At 38.4% G+C, this 20,528-nt stretch overlaps 1 protein-coding gene across 1 annotated transcript in view; it reads left to right on the forward strand.

The window, feature by feature from the left end:
* Nucleotides 1-20,528, forward strand: part of BICRAL (BICRA like chromatin remodeling complex associated protein) — a 64,248-nt gene that overhangs the window by 41,362 nt on the left and 2,358 nt on the right. The window contains exons 3-11 of the mRNA XM_065401052.1: nucleotides 3,384-3,432; nucleotides 3,532-3,600; nucleotides 6,436-8,136; nucleotides 10,450-10,555; nucleotides 11,808-11,908; nucleotides 12,635-12,696; nucleotides 12,845-12,990; nucleotides 13,184-13,278; nucleotides 15,476-15,578. Coding sequence (XP_065257124.1) covers nucleotides 3,384-3,432; nucleotides 3,532-3,600; nucleotides 6,436-8,136; nucleotides 10,450-10,555; nucleotides 11,808-11,908; nucleotides 12,635-12,696; nucleotides 12,845-12,990; nucleotides 13,184-13,278; nucleotides 15,476-15,578 — 2,432 coding nt within the window. The remainder of the gene's footprint in view (nucleotides 1-3,383; nucleotides 3,433-3,531; nucleotides 3,601-6,435; nucleotides 8,137-10,449; nucleotides 10,556-11,807; nucleotides 11,909-12,634; nucleotides 12,697-12,844; nucleotides 12,991-13,183; nucleotides 13,279-15,475; nucleotides 15,579-20,528) is intronic.

Consider the following 20,528-nt stretch of genomic DNA (forward strand, 5'->3'; position numbering starts at 1 on the left):
TCAGCAAAACCCCATAAACCCAACGCGTCCATGTATGAATGAGACAGTGAAGCCTTTCCCCTTTATCCTTTTAATTTTCTGTAATCTGTACTGAAAATGAGATTTCTTTTAAAAATATAGTGTGTGAAGGTTGTAGTGTGTGTGAGTAGAATCTGATCTTAGATGCCTAGATGTTAACTGAGTGTCATGTATATCATGCAGTATGTTTAAAATGTGTATAATATAACTTCTGTTTGAGCTACAACATAGCTTTTAGAAATGTATCTAGTCTTAATTTAAAGACTTCAGGTGATGGGAAAATCCACCAAGTCCCTAGCAGTGTTGTTCCAATAGTTAATTACCCTCACTGTTAAAAATGTACACCTTATTTCTCACCTGAATTTCCCATTTTCCACTTCCAGTCATTGGAACTCATTATCACCTTTTTCAGCTAGATTACAGAGCCCCATGCTATACTATATTCATTAATATTAACTTTATACAGGAATTCGGTTTCCAGCTCTCTCCTTTTTTAAAAAAAAAATTCCCATTTAAATTAAAATAAGTATAAAAGGCATTTCATTAGTTAGTGTAACTAGCTAGTAAGCAAAAGCTTACCATCTTATTAGCAGAACAAGTGGCAGGAAACAAATTAGGTCCATTCTAAGATTAGCTCTGTACTTTACAGTTAAAAATCACTATTTAGTCTTATTATTGCAACGGAGTTTGAACTGGAATGTACTTTATGAAGATTTTGAAAAATATTCAGGTTTTTTCCCCCTATTTTCAATCTAGTTTAATTAAAAGCCAACTGTAGTTATTTATTCTAGCTAATTAGGCTTGATTTAAATAGATATGACAATTAGCTGAGTAGGAATGAATCAGATATCCAATACCATGAAAATGTTCTCATACTAAACTAAAGCACTATTCTAGAGGCACAGAGTACAACTGGCTGAACCAAAAGGGTTTAGGGCATTTGTATAGTAGCAGCATGATTTTCTTGGTGTTTGTGAGCTTATGCTAGAAACTTATACGGAAACTTGAGCTGTCTTTATTTTGTTTTCTGTTTTTCTTTTAGGATGATCAAGAAAGAAGAGGGAAATTTTCAGATTGACCCTGGTGTTTATTGGGGAGATCCATAAAAATGTTTTTCAAAATGTTTTATTAGTACTATTTACAAATAAAGATTATTTCTGTTAAATCAAAGAGTTCATGTAACTTTTTGAATTGAATGTGTACATTAATGGGTGTGTCAAGAAAATAATTGTATAATTGCTATATTTAGCAATAACTACAAAGTAATCCCTGTAACTTAGTCACATATTTGTATGCATACATTGAGAATTTTTACCACCAGATTTGCATTGCATGAATATGTGTATTTTTAAATACATTTGAACTGCAAATACTTAATTCATCTAGCTGCACTTCTTTTTTTAATCGTGTATCAATATTTTGTTCAATAAAAGAGTATCTTGAAGGCTCTTAAACAAAGTAAGCTGTCATGGGAGGGTAACTGGTTAAAAGACAGGAAACAAAGGGTAGGAATAAATGGTCAGTTTTCAGAATGGAGAGAGGCAAATAGTGGTGTCCCCCAGGGGTCTGTAATGGGACCAGTCCTATTCTACATATTCATAAATGATCTGGAAAAAGGGGTAGACAAGTGAGGTGGCAAAATTTGCAGATGATACAAAATTGCTCGAGATAGTTAAGTCCCAAGCAGACTGCGAAGAGCTACAAAAGGATCTCACAAAACTGGGTGACTGGGCAACAAAATGGCAAATGGAATTCAATGTTGACAAATGCAAAGTAATGCACATTGGAAAACATAATCCCAACTATACATATAAAATGATGGGGTCTAAATTAGCTGTTATCACTCAAGAAAGAGATCTTGGAGTCATTGTGGATAATTGTCTGAAAACATCCACTCAATGTGCAGTGGCAGTCAAAAAAGCCAACAGAATGTTGGGAATCATTAAGAAAGGGATAGATAGTAAGACAGAAAATATCATATTGCCTCTAAATAAATCCATGGTATGCCCACATCTTAAATGCATGCAGATGTGGCACCCCATCTCAAAAAAGATATATTGGAATTGGAAAAGGTTCAGAAAAGGACAACAAAAATGATTAGGGGTATGGAATGGCTTCCATATGAGGAGAGATTAATAAAACTGGGACTTTTCATCTTGGAAAAGAGATGAGTAAGGGGGGATATGATAGATGTCTATAAAATCATGACTGGTGTGGAGAAAGTAAATAAGGAGTGTTATTTACTCTTCATAAAACATGAACTAGGGTTCACCAAATGAAATTAACAGGCAGCAGGTTTAAAACAAACAAAAGGAATTATTTTTTCACACAACACACAGTCAACCTGTGGAACTCCTTGCCAGAGGATGTTGTGAAGGTCAAGACTATAACAGGGTTCAAAAAAGAACTAGATAAATTCATGGAGGATAGGTCCATCAATAGCTATTATGGGCAGGGATGGTGTCCCTAGCCTCTGTTTGCCAGAAGCTGAGAATGGGCGACAGGGGATGCATCACTTGATGATTACCTGTTCTGTTAATTCCTTCTGGAGCACCTGGCATTTGCTACTGTTGGAAGACAGGATATTGGGCTAGATGGACCTTCGATTTGACCCAGTATGTCCTTTCTTATCAAGTTATCAAAGGAAAAATGCATTTAGTCAGTTATACAGTTGATTTCATTTGGAAAAGATATAACTTTCCCCCCCAGAGAAGATAATGTTATTGTTTTTGAGAAAATTTTCTTTTTTATGAATAGATTGGCAAGAAAACATCTTAAATATTTAGTTTTTATTTATTTATTAAATATGGTAGCTCTTTATCAGGACACTAACCAATTTGCAGGCAATAGAGCTCATTAGAGGAGATTATTCCTATTTTAGTGCTTACGTTTCTTGAACTAATACCATTGTTTGTCCATTTAATGCAAAGTCTGTTGTGTTATAGAATATTGGGTATTTATTTTAACACATGGTGTAATAGGTAGTGGCCTATAGAATGGAAGTAAACATGTAAAGTGATATTTAGATTTTTTTGTAGTAATGAATATTTGTAAACTCCTGAAATTCTGAAATGTAATGATGAGAATTCCTGTCTTTGAGGAAGCCCCTTTTAAAAAAAAAAAAAAAAAAAAAAAAAAAAGGTGAAGAATATAAATTTACATATTAACATGGTTTGCTGAAAACAAAAAAGATAGATCCTCAGCTGATGTAAATTGGCATAGCTCTATTGAAGTCAGTGGAGCTACACTGATTTACTTGAACGGAGCACCTGGCTCAAGGTTTTTATTGTTTTTTGTCTTAATTATGCTTTTTTAACAAATGTAAGTACTTAAAAGTGATAACTTTTTTTTGTTTCTTTTTAAAGAGATCCACAGGCACTGAATTATTTTCTACATGGACCTAGTAGTAAATCTGTAAGTAGTATTCTACTATACTATTCTAAAATTACATGAACTTTAGTGACTGCTTTACTATTAGTTTAATGTTACTTTACTACATTTGTGCCTTAACAGAGCAATGAAGACTTGACTAATGCAGGGTACTCTGCAGCCAATTCTAATTCAATTTTCGCCAACTCCAGTGTAAGTATTTAGAAGAGAAAATGTGTATTTATTGTGATTACACGCTTTCATCATGGTTGGTTTGTCCTATATACAACTAAATGGAGTAGATGTTAATAATGTTAATAGCTGACATAAAATAGGCACATCTAGACACTGAAAACTGTGAATGTATGTTTAAAGCACCTGTAACTTCTTTGTAGTTGCAGTTTTTATAGAGGCAAATTGACTGCCCTCATCCACTCCCTTTATTATTTATTTATTTTATTTATTAACATTTTATATTGCAGTACAAACATGTAGCAAATGACATTATTCCCTACTCCAAACAGCTTACAGTCTAAAAGACAAAGGTGGACAGGAGGAAAAGACAAACACGGTGGTTGGATGAAAGTGGGGAAAATGGTTTTAGGATGTGCACAATTTTCAGCTAGCCAGGAACAATGATCACAATTTGCCACCTGTCTAGCCATTATTAGACAGCAATTCCCTGTATACATCATGGTAGAGGTGAGTTATAAGGAGGCACATGAAGGAGAGTAAAGTCGTGGCTTTGTGGATTTTGACTAGGATCTCTTCCCCACATGTTAGAGAGAAAGCAGGAAGGTGCTCATGGGAGAAGTGGGCAACATGTGACATTTCTTTCCTGGGACAGTCACTAGTTACTCCCTTGGGTCCTGCTGATTAGCAGGAGTGGGGGAAGCAGGAGCCTATTTCCTGCATGTCTCAGAAACTGGAGACTTTGGGGGTGCCCATAGGAAACAGGGTATTAAGGGGAGGCAAGAGACGCTGGGGAAGGTGGGTGTTGCTGAGGGCAATGGGATTGTTTGGGGGGAGGCGTGATCCTTTAGGGGCTTTGGGAGAGGCAGAGAGCCTGCTACAGCCTGACATGTTTGTGAGGGCAGTGTGAGCTGGGGCATAGGGCTTTTGGCTGTAGGTTCGTGAGGCAGTATCCTGCATTCTTCCCTTACTCACATTTAGAGTAATATGATTTAAGGCCAGGAGTGACCACCAGATCAATCTAGTCTGACCTGTGTATCACAGGCCACCAACACATGCACATTAAGCCCAACAGCTGAAATTAGACCAAGGTGTTACAGCCCACAGGAAACTAAACTATTATAAACCACCAGCAGAGAGTAGGAGGGACTGAGGTGCACCAGTACCAAAGAACCCTTCAGTGGCAGGATATTAAGTGAAATACACCCACATGGACCTGACTATGCACCCGTACCACAGAGGATGGTGAAGAATCCCCAAGGTCAATGTCAGTATGACCTGTGGAAAAATTCCTTCCTGACCCCACATAGGGCAACCAGCCCCTGAGTATGTGAGCAAGAACAAGCCAGCCAGCCACGTGAGAGAGAGAATTCTCAGTACCACCCAGAGTCCCATCCAGGGTCCCATCTCCAGCTATGGCCATCTGTGATGCTTCAAAGGAGACAAAAAAGCAAAACAAAAAACCCACAAAAACCAATATCACAACACCCAAACCAACACCAGAATACATTCGGGAAAAAATCCCTTGATGACCCCTACAGGTGACAGCTGATGCATGAGCTTTTAAGAATACCTGACATGAACCAGAAGGCATTCTCAGGGTTGCTGAGACCGGCCCCCCACCATCACAATCATGTCATACATCCCACGCATAAATTGGTCCAGTTTTCTCTTAAAACTAATTAAGTTGTTTGTCCCCACAGCTCCTGTTGGGAGGCTGTTCCTGAACCTCACTCCTCTGATGGTTAGAAACAGTCTTCTGATCTCCAGCCTGAATTTGTTCAAAGCCATTTTATACCCATTTTTTCTAATGCTAGCCCATGTCACTGAGCTCTGTTTTCAGCCTCTCCTATACCCTCAGCTGCCACCACTGCCTTTTCCTAGGGTGGAGTGCTCCACAATGACCTGACTCCCCGCACATGGACAGGGAGTGGCCAGAGCACAATTCCCAGATGGTGGATGGTCCCTTGGGTAGCATAGTCAGCTGGCACATGTTAGAGCAGACACCCAGGCTGTTCTCATGTGGACAGAGAATCTGGGAGATGTAACCAGGTTTCAATTAGCCCCCCTTCTGCAGTACCTAATAGAAGGTGCACACTGCAGAGAATCTGGCCCCTAAATTTTAGGTGTTTCTGAAGTGCTGATAAAGTATTTGTGCTAGATTTAATCCTTGTGTTTTCATGCATGTACTGTATATTATAGTTTTACAGGTAAAATTGCAAGGTTTCTGTTACTTTTTTGAAAACCTTTAATAAAATAGCAAAAGCTATCCCTCAATATTCCAAAGTGACAGAGATGCTTTCATAAAATAAGCTAGATTCAGTAAAAGGCAGACACAAACGTGAATTGAATAAATAAATTATACTCATGGAGTAGTGTGGCAATCAATGAAAGGGGGACGAAAGCAAACATTGAAGGTAGAGGTCTGAGAGTTTTCCAATATGACAGCCGTGTCATGCAGCAGTTTTCACAATGTTTATGTGAAACATCCAAAGCCAAAAATTCCCTACCCTTGAAGGGTGAGGTAGAGTTCAGAATCTGAAACTGGCTCTGAATTTCACACCCAGACCTTGCATTTATCATGGGCCAAAAAGGAATTTGGCTTTGAGTGGGTTGAGATTTGAATTTTGCACCTTAGCAGTGCTGCCCCAGCAGTCTGTTTTGAGGGCATAAGTGGTACAAGGGCTTCATGCTGGCCCTATGCACGGGTTGAACTTCACCTTGCATATGTAGTTACAAGGATGTGGTATTATAGAGGGGCTTTGTTCTTTGCAGGGAAAAATTTAATTGGAAACAGTTTGTATCTTACATTATTTTAAAAATGCAATTTAATTCATTTATTGTTTTTCATTTTAGAACACTGATCCTAAATCCTCCATCAAAGGTGTAAGCAATCAGCTTGGAGAGGGGCCTAGTGATGGACTACAACTGTCAAGTAGCCTTCAGTTTCTTGAAGATGAACTTGAATCTTCTCCCTTACCTGATCTCAGTGAGGATCAGCCTTTTGATATTCTTCAGAAGTCCTTACAGGAGGCCAATATTACTGAACAGACTTTGGCAGAAGAGGCATATCTGGATGCCAGTATAGGTTCTAGCCAACAGTTTGCACAAGCTCAGCTTCATCCTTCTTCATCAGCATCCTTTACTCAGGCTTCTAATGTGTCTAATTACTCAGGTCAGACGCTGCAACCTATAGGAGTTACTCAAGTGGTACAGCAACCAGTTGGAGCATCTTTTGCAAGCAATACAGTTGGTGTGCAACATGGCTTTATGCAACATGTGGGAATTAGTGTTCCCAGCCAGCATTTGTCTAATAGTAGTCAGATTAGTGGTTCGGGGCAGATACAGCTAATTGGTTCATTTAGTAATCAACCTTCCATGATGACTATTAACAACCTTGATGGATCTCAGATTATATTGAAAGGCAGTGGACAGCAAGCACCTGCAAATATGAGTAGCGGACTCTTGGTTCATAGACAAACTCCTAATGGTAACTCACTGTTTGGTAACTCAAATTCAAGTCCAGTAGCACAACCTGTAACTGTCCCATTTAACAGCACAAATTTTCAGACATCTTTACCTGTGCATAATATCATTATTCAGAGGGGTCTAGCACCAAATTCTAATAAAGTTCCAATCAATATCCAACCAAAGCCTATTCAGATGGGTCAGCAAACAGCTTACAATGTGAATAACTTGGGAATACAGCAGCATCACGTACAACAAGGGATTCCTTTTGCTTCAGCAAGTTCACCTCAAAATTCAGTTGGTCCTCATATGTCTGTTAATATTGTTAATCAACAAAACACAAGAAAATCAGTTACTCCTCAAACAGTTAGTAATGCTGGCGGTAGTATTGTTATCCATTCTCCTATGGGACAGCCTCATGTATCTCAAAATCAGTTTCTCATACCTACAAGTCTCTCTGTCAATTCTAATTCGGTTCATCATGTCCAGACCATAAATGGACAACTTCTTCAGACTCAACCTTCCCAGTTGGTTTCTAGCCAAGTATCTGCTGAGCATGTTATGCTGAACAGGAACTCTACAAGCATGCTCAGGGCCAACCATTCATATTCAGGACAGATGCTGAATAATCAGAATACAGCTGTTCAATTAGTTTCTGGTCAGACATTCACAGCTCCTGGAAGTCAAGTTATAGTAAATCATGGAACTTCTCAAATTGTTGGTGGACAGGTGCCATTACAACAGGCATCACCAACAGTGTTGCATTTATCACCCAGTCAAAGTAGTGTTTCTCAAGGTAGATCAGGTTTTACTACAATGTCACCTGGACAGTCTACAGTTTCAAATATGTCAGCATCTAATCGGTTTACTGTTGTAAGTTCTTCTGGCACAGTACATCCCAGCCTGGGGCCACCAGTTCAGTCTGTTGCATCAGGAGGAAATTTTACTGGAGATCAACTTACACAGCAGAATAGAACACAAGTTTCAGTGAGTGTATCACATTGTCTTCCAGTTTCCTCTTCTAAATCTATCAGCACTTTCAGTCGCACATCAGTAGGAGTAACACAGCAACAGTTCACTTTTGCTCAGGTATGAATACCCTTTAAGTACCAACAAAACTGCACAAAAGCATTCTAAATCATTTCCTTTTTCTTTGGTGGGGAAGGACGTTAATAGATAATGTTCTTTAATACTGTATTCTCCAAAAATATTCACAAATAATTTATTATGCTTACGGTAATTGTTTTATAAACAAATATTGTTGATCTACTGAAAAAGTATCTAATCCTGCTGCAACCATTTAATCAAAAAACCTCTTCGAATGTTTCTATAATGTGGATGAATCTATCATTCCCATTAATTCAGATAGTCTTGCTTTTGTTGATTAGTGGTGAAATTTTTAAAAGTGTTCAGCGTGGGCCTATTTCTGCTTCCAGTAAAATCAATAGAAGTTTTACCTTTGATTTCAGTGGGAGCAGAACTATGCCAAGTCAGCACTTTTGAAAATCACACTGTTAGAGTCATAAGGCAAAACTCTGGCATGTGCTAAGTACCTGAAGATCATTTTGACTTCAATGAGAGTTACGCATGCGAAGGTCCTCTCAGTATTTGGCCCACAGAAATTGGAGATGGAAAAGGGTATATGGTGCTCTAGGCCATTTCTCTGCCAGCACAGGATTATTCCCTGCAGCATATTTTATTTAGTACTCTGTTCAGTATGGCTTTAAATGTCTCAATCAGTTTGGATTTTCAGTTTTGAAGTTTGGGGCAGAGACACACTCTTCTGTAAACCATTGAAAGAGTTACAAAGAGCTTAATTTTATGGAGCTCTTTGGAGAGAAAAAATTCTCATATAATCAGTTGTGAAAGAGAAGCCTTATAAATATGCCTTCTTTAGTAAGTGATCAGTAAAATTAAAATAGTGATATTCTGTGTAACTCTGAATCAGAAACTGCATATGTGTTTTGGGATGGGGGAAACAAGCTGGATTAATTTGTGTTGTTGGGGGCAGTAAGGGAATGACTAGTGTCACGTGATCAACAGTGGGAATTTACACCACTTCTGAAATCAGCTACAGTTATTTTGTATTTTCCTTAAGCATAATAAATTGGCCTAGTTACCTGTTCTTCTTTGAGGTGTCCTCTGTACTTCCTCACTTGTGGGATGGGAGCTTTGGGAAGTTTTGAAAAGCAGTGTCCATTGGAGTCACAGAAGTGCCCTCTTGTTGGCACTGAAAATTCTGAGTCATAAAAGGGCTGTTTGGCCCCCGGTACCTCAGTTCTTGTCCATGATTAGCTCTAGGTTTTTTCTATGCTCGCAGCCATATTTTTAATTTTAATTAATTAGTCAGTGCTAGGTAGTGTACCACTCTCTGGACAAGGATCCTTGTACAGCTTGAGAGACCCTCACAAGTTAAGAATATGCAGATATGACTTCCAGAGGAAAAAAGGGTTACTTAGTTATCTCACAAATGCTGACTTTCCATACTTGGTCTTCTTCCTTGGCGTTGTACTCTCATGCAACTCTTCAAATTTGTATATTTAGGACAGTGGCATTTATAAAACCTGTACTGAAGGCACTTATTAGGATGGGTAGGGATGGATAGTCTTTTTCTGTTTTATGGGGACATGGTACAATAGTCTTGAAGATTTCCTTCCTTTTCTGCAGAAGGGCCTCCCAGAACTTTTCAGCATTCTAATGCTGCCAGTTCTATTAGCTGATAGGACAAATAAGAGCCAGTAATTACACAGGAAATGTGTTACATATCAGTACTCTTTGTACTTCTGAGGACTGACTGGCACAGTGTTGTATAAGGTCTGATTATTTATATGTCAGAACACAAAGTATAGAAGAGAAGGGAGTGTAGGGAAATAGTTAATTTCCAACCAGTCAGCACAACATGGTTATTTTTCATGTTTGGGATTCCAAATTTCATTAAAATACCACACAACAGCTATTAGATGCTTTGTGTACCCGCTCATCTGAGATTTAAATTTATTAATATGATTGCATTGAGTTTCTCTCTTAAAATTTCTAGGTGTGGGGGTCATTGTGTTGGTATTGAGGGAAAGTAAAACTAGACTTACTGCTATCATGGCACAGTTAACTTTGCAGATGATGAACTGTTTTAGAAGATTTAGATTTGGAGGGGGAGTTCTTTGAAGGAAAGTGGCCTATATAGAGAAAATATAATTTAATAAGAAATCTCCTCAGAAGAAGTGAGTATGTAGTGAAAGTTTAGTTTTTGTTCTCTTTTTGTTTCTTTGATGCCATTCTTACATAATCACAAGGGGGGAAAGAGTTGAGCTCAGTTGTAGGTTTCCTTTTTGCATTGTTATTAGGTCTGTTAAAACTTGCAGTGATTACTAGACTAACCTTTATTTCCCTATGGCATTTTCACAGGCTCAGAAAAAAGTTATGAACCAGTCCTCACCAGTTTCTGCATCAAAGTCACAGGATAGCTTGAGACAACCTCAGCTAACAGGTCTTCTGAGTAACACGTTGCCAGGTCAGATAAAGTCTTTTCATGATGGTTTTCCCCAATCCCTCTGGCATCTGAAGTGGGTTCTCCTTCATTATGTCAGGCGCTGACTGATGATTGGTGGCGATAGGGGGTCCTAATGATTATTCTTTTTTTTCCATTTGAGGAACAATGGTGCTGAGCCCACAGACTTTCTCTTTAGCAATTGGTCATATGGTCTTTTTCCAACAAGAATTGTTAGTAGCCATCTGATTCTATTTGCTGGAATGATAGACAATGAGCAGTCAAGAATCTTTTCCCACAATCCAAATGTGTCATCTGTGTGATGTGTTTAAGCAAAGGAAGTGAGAAATATCAAGTCACTTTCAAACCAAGGTCTTCTGCTGCAGAATTCCAGTTATGTCTTTGAGACTTCCAGCCATCCTCATGTGATAACAACGCTTAACTACTCACCATTTTGTCTGTCCTGGTACAAGATGTTGTGGAATCTAATCAGCAGTTATTGTTTTGCAGAGAGAATGTAAATATCAGTTTTCAGTTAAGGTAGTGATGCACTGAACATGAGAAGATATTATGTGGGTTCTTGAAATGGCACCATCCTAATTACAATTTTAAAGTTTCTAATACAGACTTAAGTCAACAGGAAATGTCACTAGACTTCTAGTTCCATTTTGATTTAATATATTACAATGATTGTACATGTTCTACACAATGTTTCTGTGCAAAAAGTAACAGTACTATTTGTGTTACATGTGGTGAGTGTGTTGGGCTGAGATGATTCCTCTAAATTATACAGCCAGACAATCAGGTGGGAGGCTACCCATCTGAATCTACAACAGTGTGTGATCTAGCCACTCATTCACAACTTTTAATGGTGCTGCAGAGTCTTGAGTTTATAATTTTGGGGAACTATTAGTAAAAAGCTGGATAGACTCCAATTTATCTTTTTTCAAATCTCTTTCAGGATGATGCTTAAGATATTTGATTTTTTTTCTTATTTTGGATTGATGTGTTTAGAGATTTTAGACTGATTTTCTTTATTTATAAACATGTTTATAGTTTTCAGCACTGTAGTATCTGAGTACCATTTTACTATATGTATTGATTTCCTTACATGACTGCAGTAGCAATACTCCTATACACACTGTTATGTATCAACAGCTATCGATATGTAATTTTCAGATCAAGTAAAGGATTAAGCACAGGACTTCAAATATTATGTGGTGGTTTGTTTTAAGAATCATGAGTAATAGACTCTTTTTAATGTGTACTTTTATAGGACAGGATTCTGGAGGTAAAATCATCCAGCAATCTTTAGGAACAACACAGTCACAGCAGGAAAAAGTAGTAGGATCATCTCCCATCCAACAAAATGTGCAGGTAGGGAGCATTTTTCAGTTAATTTGTTTTTCTTAATTTTAATGAAGATAAGGAACCAGGAACAGTGTAGAAATACTAATTAATAATTTCCTACATGTTATTCTCATTGATCCCTACCCTAAACACAATCATTAATCTTCCAAAAGTTTGTTTTGGTGGGAGGAAGGAAAGAGGAATGTCTTCCAACCCCTTAGAGATATTCCAGGAGCCTCTTTAAAGTTTTAAAAGCTTTTAAAAACCGAACCTTTTCCTATTTTCTAAATATGAATGAATCAGTATAGCAATCTGAAGGTATGTCTGCTAATTCAATACTGTGCGCTCTGCTCTTGATTTCTAGTCGATCAGCAAAGTGCTCTAAGGCTACACTCCCTAGTTACTCCATTGCATATTTTATTCTTTATGTAGTGGGACTCAATTGTTAGCATTGTTGTTTACTACCTATGTGGTAGGTTTCTTTTTGGGGGGCTGTGTAAGATGAGATACATAGTTTTCCCCGTTGCTTACTTCATTCATGAGCAAAGCAGGAGTCATTTATGGTAGCTCACATTTATGGCAAAGACTTCAAGTAATCTGTTTTCATTGATACAGAAGCTTACAGAAAATAAATGAGAGGCAATTGAAAGTATTTTATACTTAATGAGCAGTTTTGCACAAGGAAATTCTATAACTTATTTTTTCTAAAGGAAAAGATAATGCCAATGTAATTGAGTTTTGGTTTGGTCCTAGGTGGATGTTCATACAGTTGGACAAAAGAGGCCTGCTGCTAAACAGCTAACAAAAGGAGCTTTGTAAGTCATTTTGTTTTTCATTTGTAGTTTTGTTAGAGACATTTTAACTAACCTCTGCCTCTCTCACTCTGTCAGTTTGTAAACTGTAATATAGCCTTACGGTATTAGAATAAATGTTAATTATTGATATTAGTCATTTTCTTTTTAGTATTCTACAGCAGTTACAGAAGGACCAGGCACATGCTGTGACACCAGATAAAAGTCAATTCAGATCGTTAAATGATGCAGTCCAGAGACTCCTCTCATATCATGTGTGCCAGGGATCACTGCCAACCAAGGAGGATTTAAGAAAAGGTAATTTATGTTTTAATTTGGTATGATAAAAGTTGTGCTGCTGTTTGTTAGAATTTTTAAGCATTTAATATTACATGGGGTGCTGAAAAAAATGATTGTGTAAATTAGAAAGACTAAAAAGAAAGGACACTTTTGCGAGTCTGTGCTAGTTATTGGAGAACATTATCTAAATGTATTCTTTGTGTCTTTTTAGTGGACAGTGAATTTGAATCTGTAGCCACGCAGCTTCTGAAAAGGACACAAGCTATGCTAAATAAGTACAGATGTTTGCTCATAGAAGATGCAATGGTAAGATTTATAAGCAAGAAAAAAATTATTTTTGTGAAATGTATGGATCAGTTAATGCAAATTGGAATGGATTATTAAAACAGGTTTAATGGTCCAGAATAGAGTGATCTCAGAGTTGTATTACTTCCCTCTGTATCCACAAGTTATTTTGTGGCTACCACTGCGGACAGTGAACGTAAACAAAATGTCTCGCGGCCCGCCAGCCGATTATCCTGATGGGCTGCGTACCGAAGGTTGCCGACCCCGGTCTGAGCGATTGGCTGAACAAGAAGTAGGACTGATTGGACTTGTAGATAGTGTTCCCTCTTAATGTTCCCACGCATGTGCGGAATGAATTTTGTCATGTGCACCAATATGGAGGTGATGTTTCACACATCACCTCCATATTGGTGCACTTAAAATTCATGTGGCGGGGCTGGGGCCGAGGGGTTCGGAGTGTCGGAGGGCTGGGGCAGAGGGTTGGGGTGTGGGGGGTGAGGGCTCCAGCTGGGGGCGTGGGCTCTGGGGTGGTGCCGGGGATGAGGGATTTGGGGTGCAAGCTGCCCCGGGGCTACGGTGGGGAGAAAGGACTCTCTTTACTATGCACCTGGACTTTATTCATAGCTCTGCCATAGACATTCTGTATAGGTATGTCTACACTGCAATTAAAAACCCATGGCTGGCCTGTGCCAGCTGACTCTGCTGCCGGGCTGTTTCATTGCAGTGTAGACTTCCAGGCTCGAGCTGCTGCCCGATCTCTGGGACCCTCCCATCTTGCAGGGTCCTAGAGCATAGGCTCCAGCCTGATCCTGGAAGTCTACATTGCAGTGAAACAGCCATGCAGCCTAAGCCCTGCAAGCCTGAGTCAGCTGGCACAGGCCAGCCATGAGTGTCTAATTGCAGTGTAGACATACCCTATGTGACTTTGGACAAGTCACCTAGGCCTGATACAGCAAAGCACTTAAGAATGTGCTAATTTTAACTGTGCGAGTAGTCCCACTGACTTTGCTACTCACATTCTTAAAGTTAAGAAGGTGCATAAATGCTCTCATCTGGCTGTGTCTTCACTAGTAAAAACAAAAAGGTTTTAAATTCGTGTTAAACTAACCCTTGTTAAAATCCTAGTGAAGGCAAGGCAGATGCCGTCTGCATCTTCATAGCAAAATATACAGCACAGTTATAACTTCCCCAGAGAGTAAGAAACATATGAAAACAGGCTTACAATAAAAGTGCAGACACAGGTATAACAGACTATAAAAAGGAAAAACTGCTGTCAATTATGTAAATAATAATGTTGGAATCTATTGTGTGAATATCAGGGCATCCTCATAGTTGCTTCAGGCTTGGTGTGCTTTAAAGTCTTTTTAAAATAGTGTGGGTTTCAGTACAGTCTTTTATGTTATCCTGAGTTTTATGGAAACAAATAATTGTAGGTACAGTTGACATAATTTAGGCATCTGACTCTCTGATTAGACTGCTATCTGACTGATATCAAATATACTGGGAAATAATTGTGCATGCAAAAGAATAGGTGGATATAAAAAAATCTATCCTTTATATTTTGAACCAATATACAGTCATTCAGATTCCATAACATTGGAAAGGAAATGCTATTTGGAATAGTGTGCCATGGTGTTGGATTTAATTGTATGAGATGTAATGTAGCAAGCAATGGGTTAATTTTCTAGTGCTTGGTGATGGGTTTTTCCTGGTTTAATCTCATTGTCAGCAATGGATGCAGCAGAGCTGTCAGCACCAGAGAGTTAACTTAAAAAAAAAAAAAAAAAGGTGGGAAACAGAAGTGTGTTGATAAATGCTACAGTATGGGCTCTTCATGAGTATTTTTTCTAACAGAGAAAGTTATTTCATGCTAGATAATAAACTGCATATGTGAATGTTAACTAATGTAACCCATCTTGAAATATTATTATTTGTATAATTATATTGATTCACTGTTAAAACAAAGCTTTAACAACTACAAAATAATAAATGATTGCATTTTATTCCAATAGTGCCTGGAGGCCCCATTATACTAGGCATTGTACAAACACATAATAAAAGACAGTCCCTGCCCAAAAAAGTTAATACTAGTGGAATACAAAAAGAAAAAAAACCTAAATTTTTATTTAAAATCCATCCTGTCATGCTCCAAAGCTGTGGCGGGATTGTTTTTTTTATATGAACATATGAAGTGATTTCTAGGAATTCTCTTTTGCAGCGGATAAATCCCTCTGCAGAAATGGTCATGATTGACAGGATGTTTAACCAGGAAGAAAGGGCATCTCTGTCCCGGGATAAGCGCCTTGCACTAGTGGATCCTGGTAAGAAATGTTTAACTTGAGCACTGTGAAGTAGAAAACTATTTGCATAATCTTCCAGATGTTAAAAATATTAGGGGCCAAACTGAGCTGTTGATTTTAAGTGCAGTTCCTCTTTCTGCTTCAGAATTAATGGCTTATGGTGAAATCAGACCTTCAGCTTCAAGAACCTAAGTTGGCATGTTTTACATCAAGAAACATTGTAAGGTTAAAGTTGTTCTCAGGAAAAAATAATGGGTGCACTGGTGGGAAACCATGCAAGAATCCTGTTAGCAACAATCATGTGTTGCTTGTATGGTTAGCAACAATCACGTTGTTGCTTCTGTGGACAGGACCTTTGAGTCTGCAGCCAGCCAGATACAATAATACTGAGAGAATGTGAATTCCCTCATTCTCTTAATGAAGTGTTATTTTTGGAGCCCAATGACCACTTAAATTCCAGCATTGTTAACCATTTCACTGCTGACAGACACAACCAGAAATATTCAACAAATGCACTTGTGTAGTATAGGTATATGTTCCTGTTGCATCCTGATGCTCTGTTCATCTTAAAGGACATTCAGAGAATGTAAAATACAAATATTTGGACAATAAAATATTCTATGAAATGATCTTCTTTTAGATATTGTATTCAGACAGTTAGGATGCTTGCAAATGCTTTGGTGCATTATTTTGAAAAACCTTACTTAAGGGAGTAGGAGATGTAGGAGATGGGTCCTTGTATTGCTGTCAGGTAAAACATATATGATCCCCCCTTCACTTCAGCATGCAGTAATTTGTGGATTTATTATAAAGCTGGTCTAGCAGCAAAGACAATTGGGTTTAGATATTTTGTTAATAACTCTTCTAGCGTCTTACTCTGTTATGTAATATTAAATGTAAGAACAGGGAGGGAGAATAGAAAATAAAAATAAAACTCCTCAGCAGAATTGGGCAGGAAATTCAGTTTTTTGCAAATATAGGTGATACCTGTCTGTGGTTTGGTCCCTTGGCCTCCTTACAATGTAAACTTGTGAAGCAAGTGGCTATCAATTTAGCATTTAAAGGAGACCTGCAAAGGAACAATAACAAAAATTGTTCTTTTTGCTTCTTTACCATCTATAAAGAAGGGCTTAAAGGATTTTTTTAAAAGGCTTTGTTGCTTATTTTTACCGTAGAAATACAACGGTATCTTTCCCATTTTTGCCAGAGGATTAGTAGGACTAGATACCTGGAGTGGAAGCTTTTTTGCCCTTCAGTTGAAGGAGTAGAGGGCTTCTTTTACAAGTTTGAGTTAAAAGGTTTTCAAATAGAAACAGAGTTTTGAACAATGTGGCTAAAAATCCCTTCTCCAGTCACTTGCCCAGATTTCAGTCTCCTAGCTTTATTAATCCTGCTTATTATTTCCCAACTGCTTAAAGTGTGCTAGGTGCCTCACAGAAAGAATAAGACCGGTTCCCACCTTAAAGCGTTTATAGTCTAAATAGGCAAAACATATGGAGGATAGGGGAAAGGAACATAATGTACAAGCAAATTGTTGTCCTAATATGGCTAGTTGTCCAGTCTTCCAAGGAATCCTCCACCAGAAGTAGGGAAATCAGGAAATAATACTGTTAATATATAGCATAAAGCAGAAGCCAAAACAAAATCCCACTGCACAAAACTGTTTTTCTTCCTTTGCAGTAAAAATGTATTTCTCAAGCATGATGCTGTGAAATGTAACATTGATTTAATAAGGAAACAAATGGTACGAAAATGGGTGTTCTTATATTTTTAATATTTTAGCACTAAATTTAGATGATCAGCTTTTGCATGAGTATAAGGGAGATTCACAAGAAGCTTCCCTCTCCTCCTCCTTCCCAGAGTAGCTTGTGTAAGGACCAATCACACTAGGGCCCCTGTGATCAGGAACTTCTAGTGTCTTCCTCCTCAAGATAAACAAATTGCTCAGAAGAGGGCAGAGAAGAGTTGGGGCATGGCCCCGACTCCCCTCTGCATTACCCCTCAGAGTAGCTCCACCCCATTTCCTACTCAGGTTTGTGTGTAAAGCACACAATCTTATCCCTAACTTACCTGTTAGCATACCTTTAGTAAGTGTAAGGTCTTCAGACAAGTTTATCTTCTAATTCATTGTTCATATGTTGATTTAACACTCTCCAGAAATGTAATAAAATTTCACTTTTCAGTATCTTTTGTTCATGTTGAACGTAGTGGGTTTTTATTCTAATGAAAAATTTTAGAAATTTAAGTGTAATTGGTTTTTTGTATTCTTTAAATCCTGATGCCATATACCCGAGCAGCAAAATGTTGGTATGTATTCATTATACAGAAAATGAGCTTGTACTCAAACTGCCTATTTTGAGTATAATTCTCAGTAGGGTTTAGAAATGCTTGGAAAAATATCAGTAAAATACTTTTTGTCAGAATATTCCGATTTGTTGAAATAGAAATGTTCTGCCGTATTACGGAGATTTTTGAAAAAAATTCCACCAGAAACCAGGCCTGGAAGCCCTGGGCCTGGGAGTCCCAGGTTCATGGCTCTTTGGCAGCCGGGGTTTCCAGGATCCCTTGCTCTGGGTCATCCTGCCAGGACTTCTAGTAGACCTGAGCAGAGAATGGTAATTCCATTTGGGAGACAATTTCAAATTTTTTGGTTTTCATTCTGAACTGGAATGAAACCTAATTTCAAAATCTTGAAATGCTCCATGAAACAGAATTACTGAGTTTTCTGCCCAGCTCTTTTGTACCCCAGACACAATCATTCCGGGGTACAAAATATATCGGAAGGACAGAACAGGCCGTGCAGGGGGAGGAGTGGCACTATATGTTAAAGAAAGTGTAGATTCAAATGAAGTAAAAATCTTAAGCGAATCCACAGGTTCCATAGAGTCTCTATGGATAGAAATTTCATGCTCTAGTAAAAATATAACATTAGGGATCTATTATCGACCACCTGACCAGGACAGTAATAGTGATGATGAAATGCTAAGGGAAATTAGAGAGGCTATCAAAATTAAGAACCCAATAATAGTGGGGGATTTCAATTATCCCCATATTGACTGGGAACATTTCACTTCAGGACGAAATGCAGAGATAAAATTTCTCGATACTTTAAATGACTGCTTCATGGAGCAGCTGGTACGGGAACCCACAAGGGGAGAGGTGACTCTAGATTTAATCCTGAGTGGAGCGCAGGAGCTGGTCCAAGAGGTAACTATAGCGGGACCGCTTGGAAATAGTGACCATAATACAATAGCATTCAACATCCCTGTGGTGGGAAGAACACCTCAACTGTCCAACACTGTGGCCTTTAATTTCAAAAGGGGGAACTATACAAAAATGAGGGGGTTAGTTAGACAAAAGTTAAAAGGTTCAGTGACTAAAGTGAAATCCCTGCAAGTTGCGTGGGCCCTTTTTAAAGACACCATAATAGAGGCTCAACTTCAATGTATACCCCAAATTAAGAAAAACAGTAAAAGAACTAAAAAAGAGCCACCGTGGCTTAACAACCATGTAAAAGAAGCAGTGAGAGATAAAAAGACTTCCTTTAAAAAGTGGAAGTCAAATCCTAGTGAGGCAAATAGAAAGGAGCACAAACACTGCCAACTTAAGTGCAAGAGTGTAATAAGAAAAGCCAAAGAGGAGTTTGAAGAACGGCTAGCCAAAAACTCCAAAGGTAATAACAAAATGTTTTTTAAGTACATCAGAAGCAGGAAGCCTGCTAAACAACCAGTGGGGCCCCTTGACGATGAAAATACAAAAGGAGCGCTTAAAGATGATAACGTCATTGCGGAGAAACTAAATGGATTCTTTGCTTCAGTCTTCACGGCTGAGGATGTTAGGGAGATTCCCAAACCTGAGCTGGCTTTTGTAGGTGACAAATCTGAGGAACTGTCACAGATTGAAGTATCACTAGAGGAGGTTTTGGAATTAATTGATAAACTCAACATTAACAAGTCACCGGGACCAGATGGCATTCACCCAAGAGTTCTGAAAGAACTCAAATGTGAAGTTGCGGAACTATTAACTAAGGTTTGTAACCTGTCCTTTAAATCGGCTTCGGTACCCAATGACTGGAAGTTAGCTAATGTAACGCCAATATTTAAAAAGGGCTCTAGGGGTGATCCCGGCAATTACAGACCGGTAAGTCTAACGTCGGTACCGGGCAAAGTAGTTGAAACAATAGTAAAGAACAAAATTGTCAGACACATAGAAAAACATAAACTCTTGAGCAATAGTCAACATGGTTTCTGTAAAGGGAAATCGTGTCTTACTAATCTATTAGAGTTCTTTGAAGGGGTCAACAAACATGTGGACAAGGGGGATCCGGTGGACATAGTGTACTTAGATTTCCAGAAAGCCTTTGACAAGGTCCCTCACCAAAGGCTCTTACGTAAATTAAGCTATCATGGGATAAAAGGGAAGGTCCTTTCATGGATTGAGAACTGGTTAAAGGACAGGGAACAAAGGGTAGGAATTAATGGTAAATTCTCAGAATGGAGAGGGGTAACTAGTGGTGTTCCCCAAGGGTCAGTCCTAGGACCTATCCTATTCAATTTATTCATAAATGATCTGGAGAAAGGGGTAAACAGTGAGGTGGCAAAGTTTGCAGATGATACTAAACTACTCAAGATAGTTAAGACCAAAGCAGATTGTGAAGAACTTCAAAAAGATCTCACAAAACTAAGTGATTGGGCAACAAAATGGCAAATGAAATTTAATGTGGATAAATGTAAAGTAATGCACATTGGAAAAAATAACCCCAACTATACATACAACATGATGGGGGCTAATTTAGCTACAACGAGTCAGGAAAAAGATCTTGGCGTCATCGTGGATAGTTCTCTAAAGATGTCCACGCAGTGTGCAGAGGCGGTCAAAAAAGCAAACAGGATGTTAGGAATCATTAAAAAGGGGATAGAGAATAAGACTGAGAATATATTATTGCCCTTATATAAATCCATGGTTCGCCCA

This window comes from Emys orbicularis, chromosome 3 (assembly GCF_028017835.1).
Source record: "Emys orbicularis isolate rEmyOrb1 chromosome 3, rEmyOrb1.hap1, whole genome shotgun sequence".
Lineage (NCBI taxonomy): Eukaryota > Metazoa > Chordata > Testudines > Emydidae > Emys > Emys orbicularis.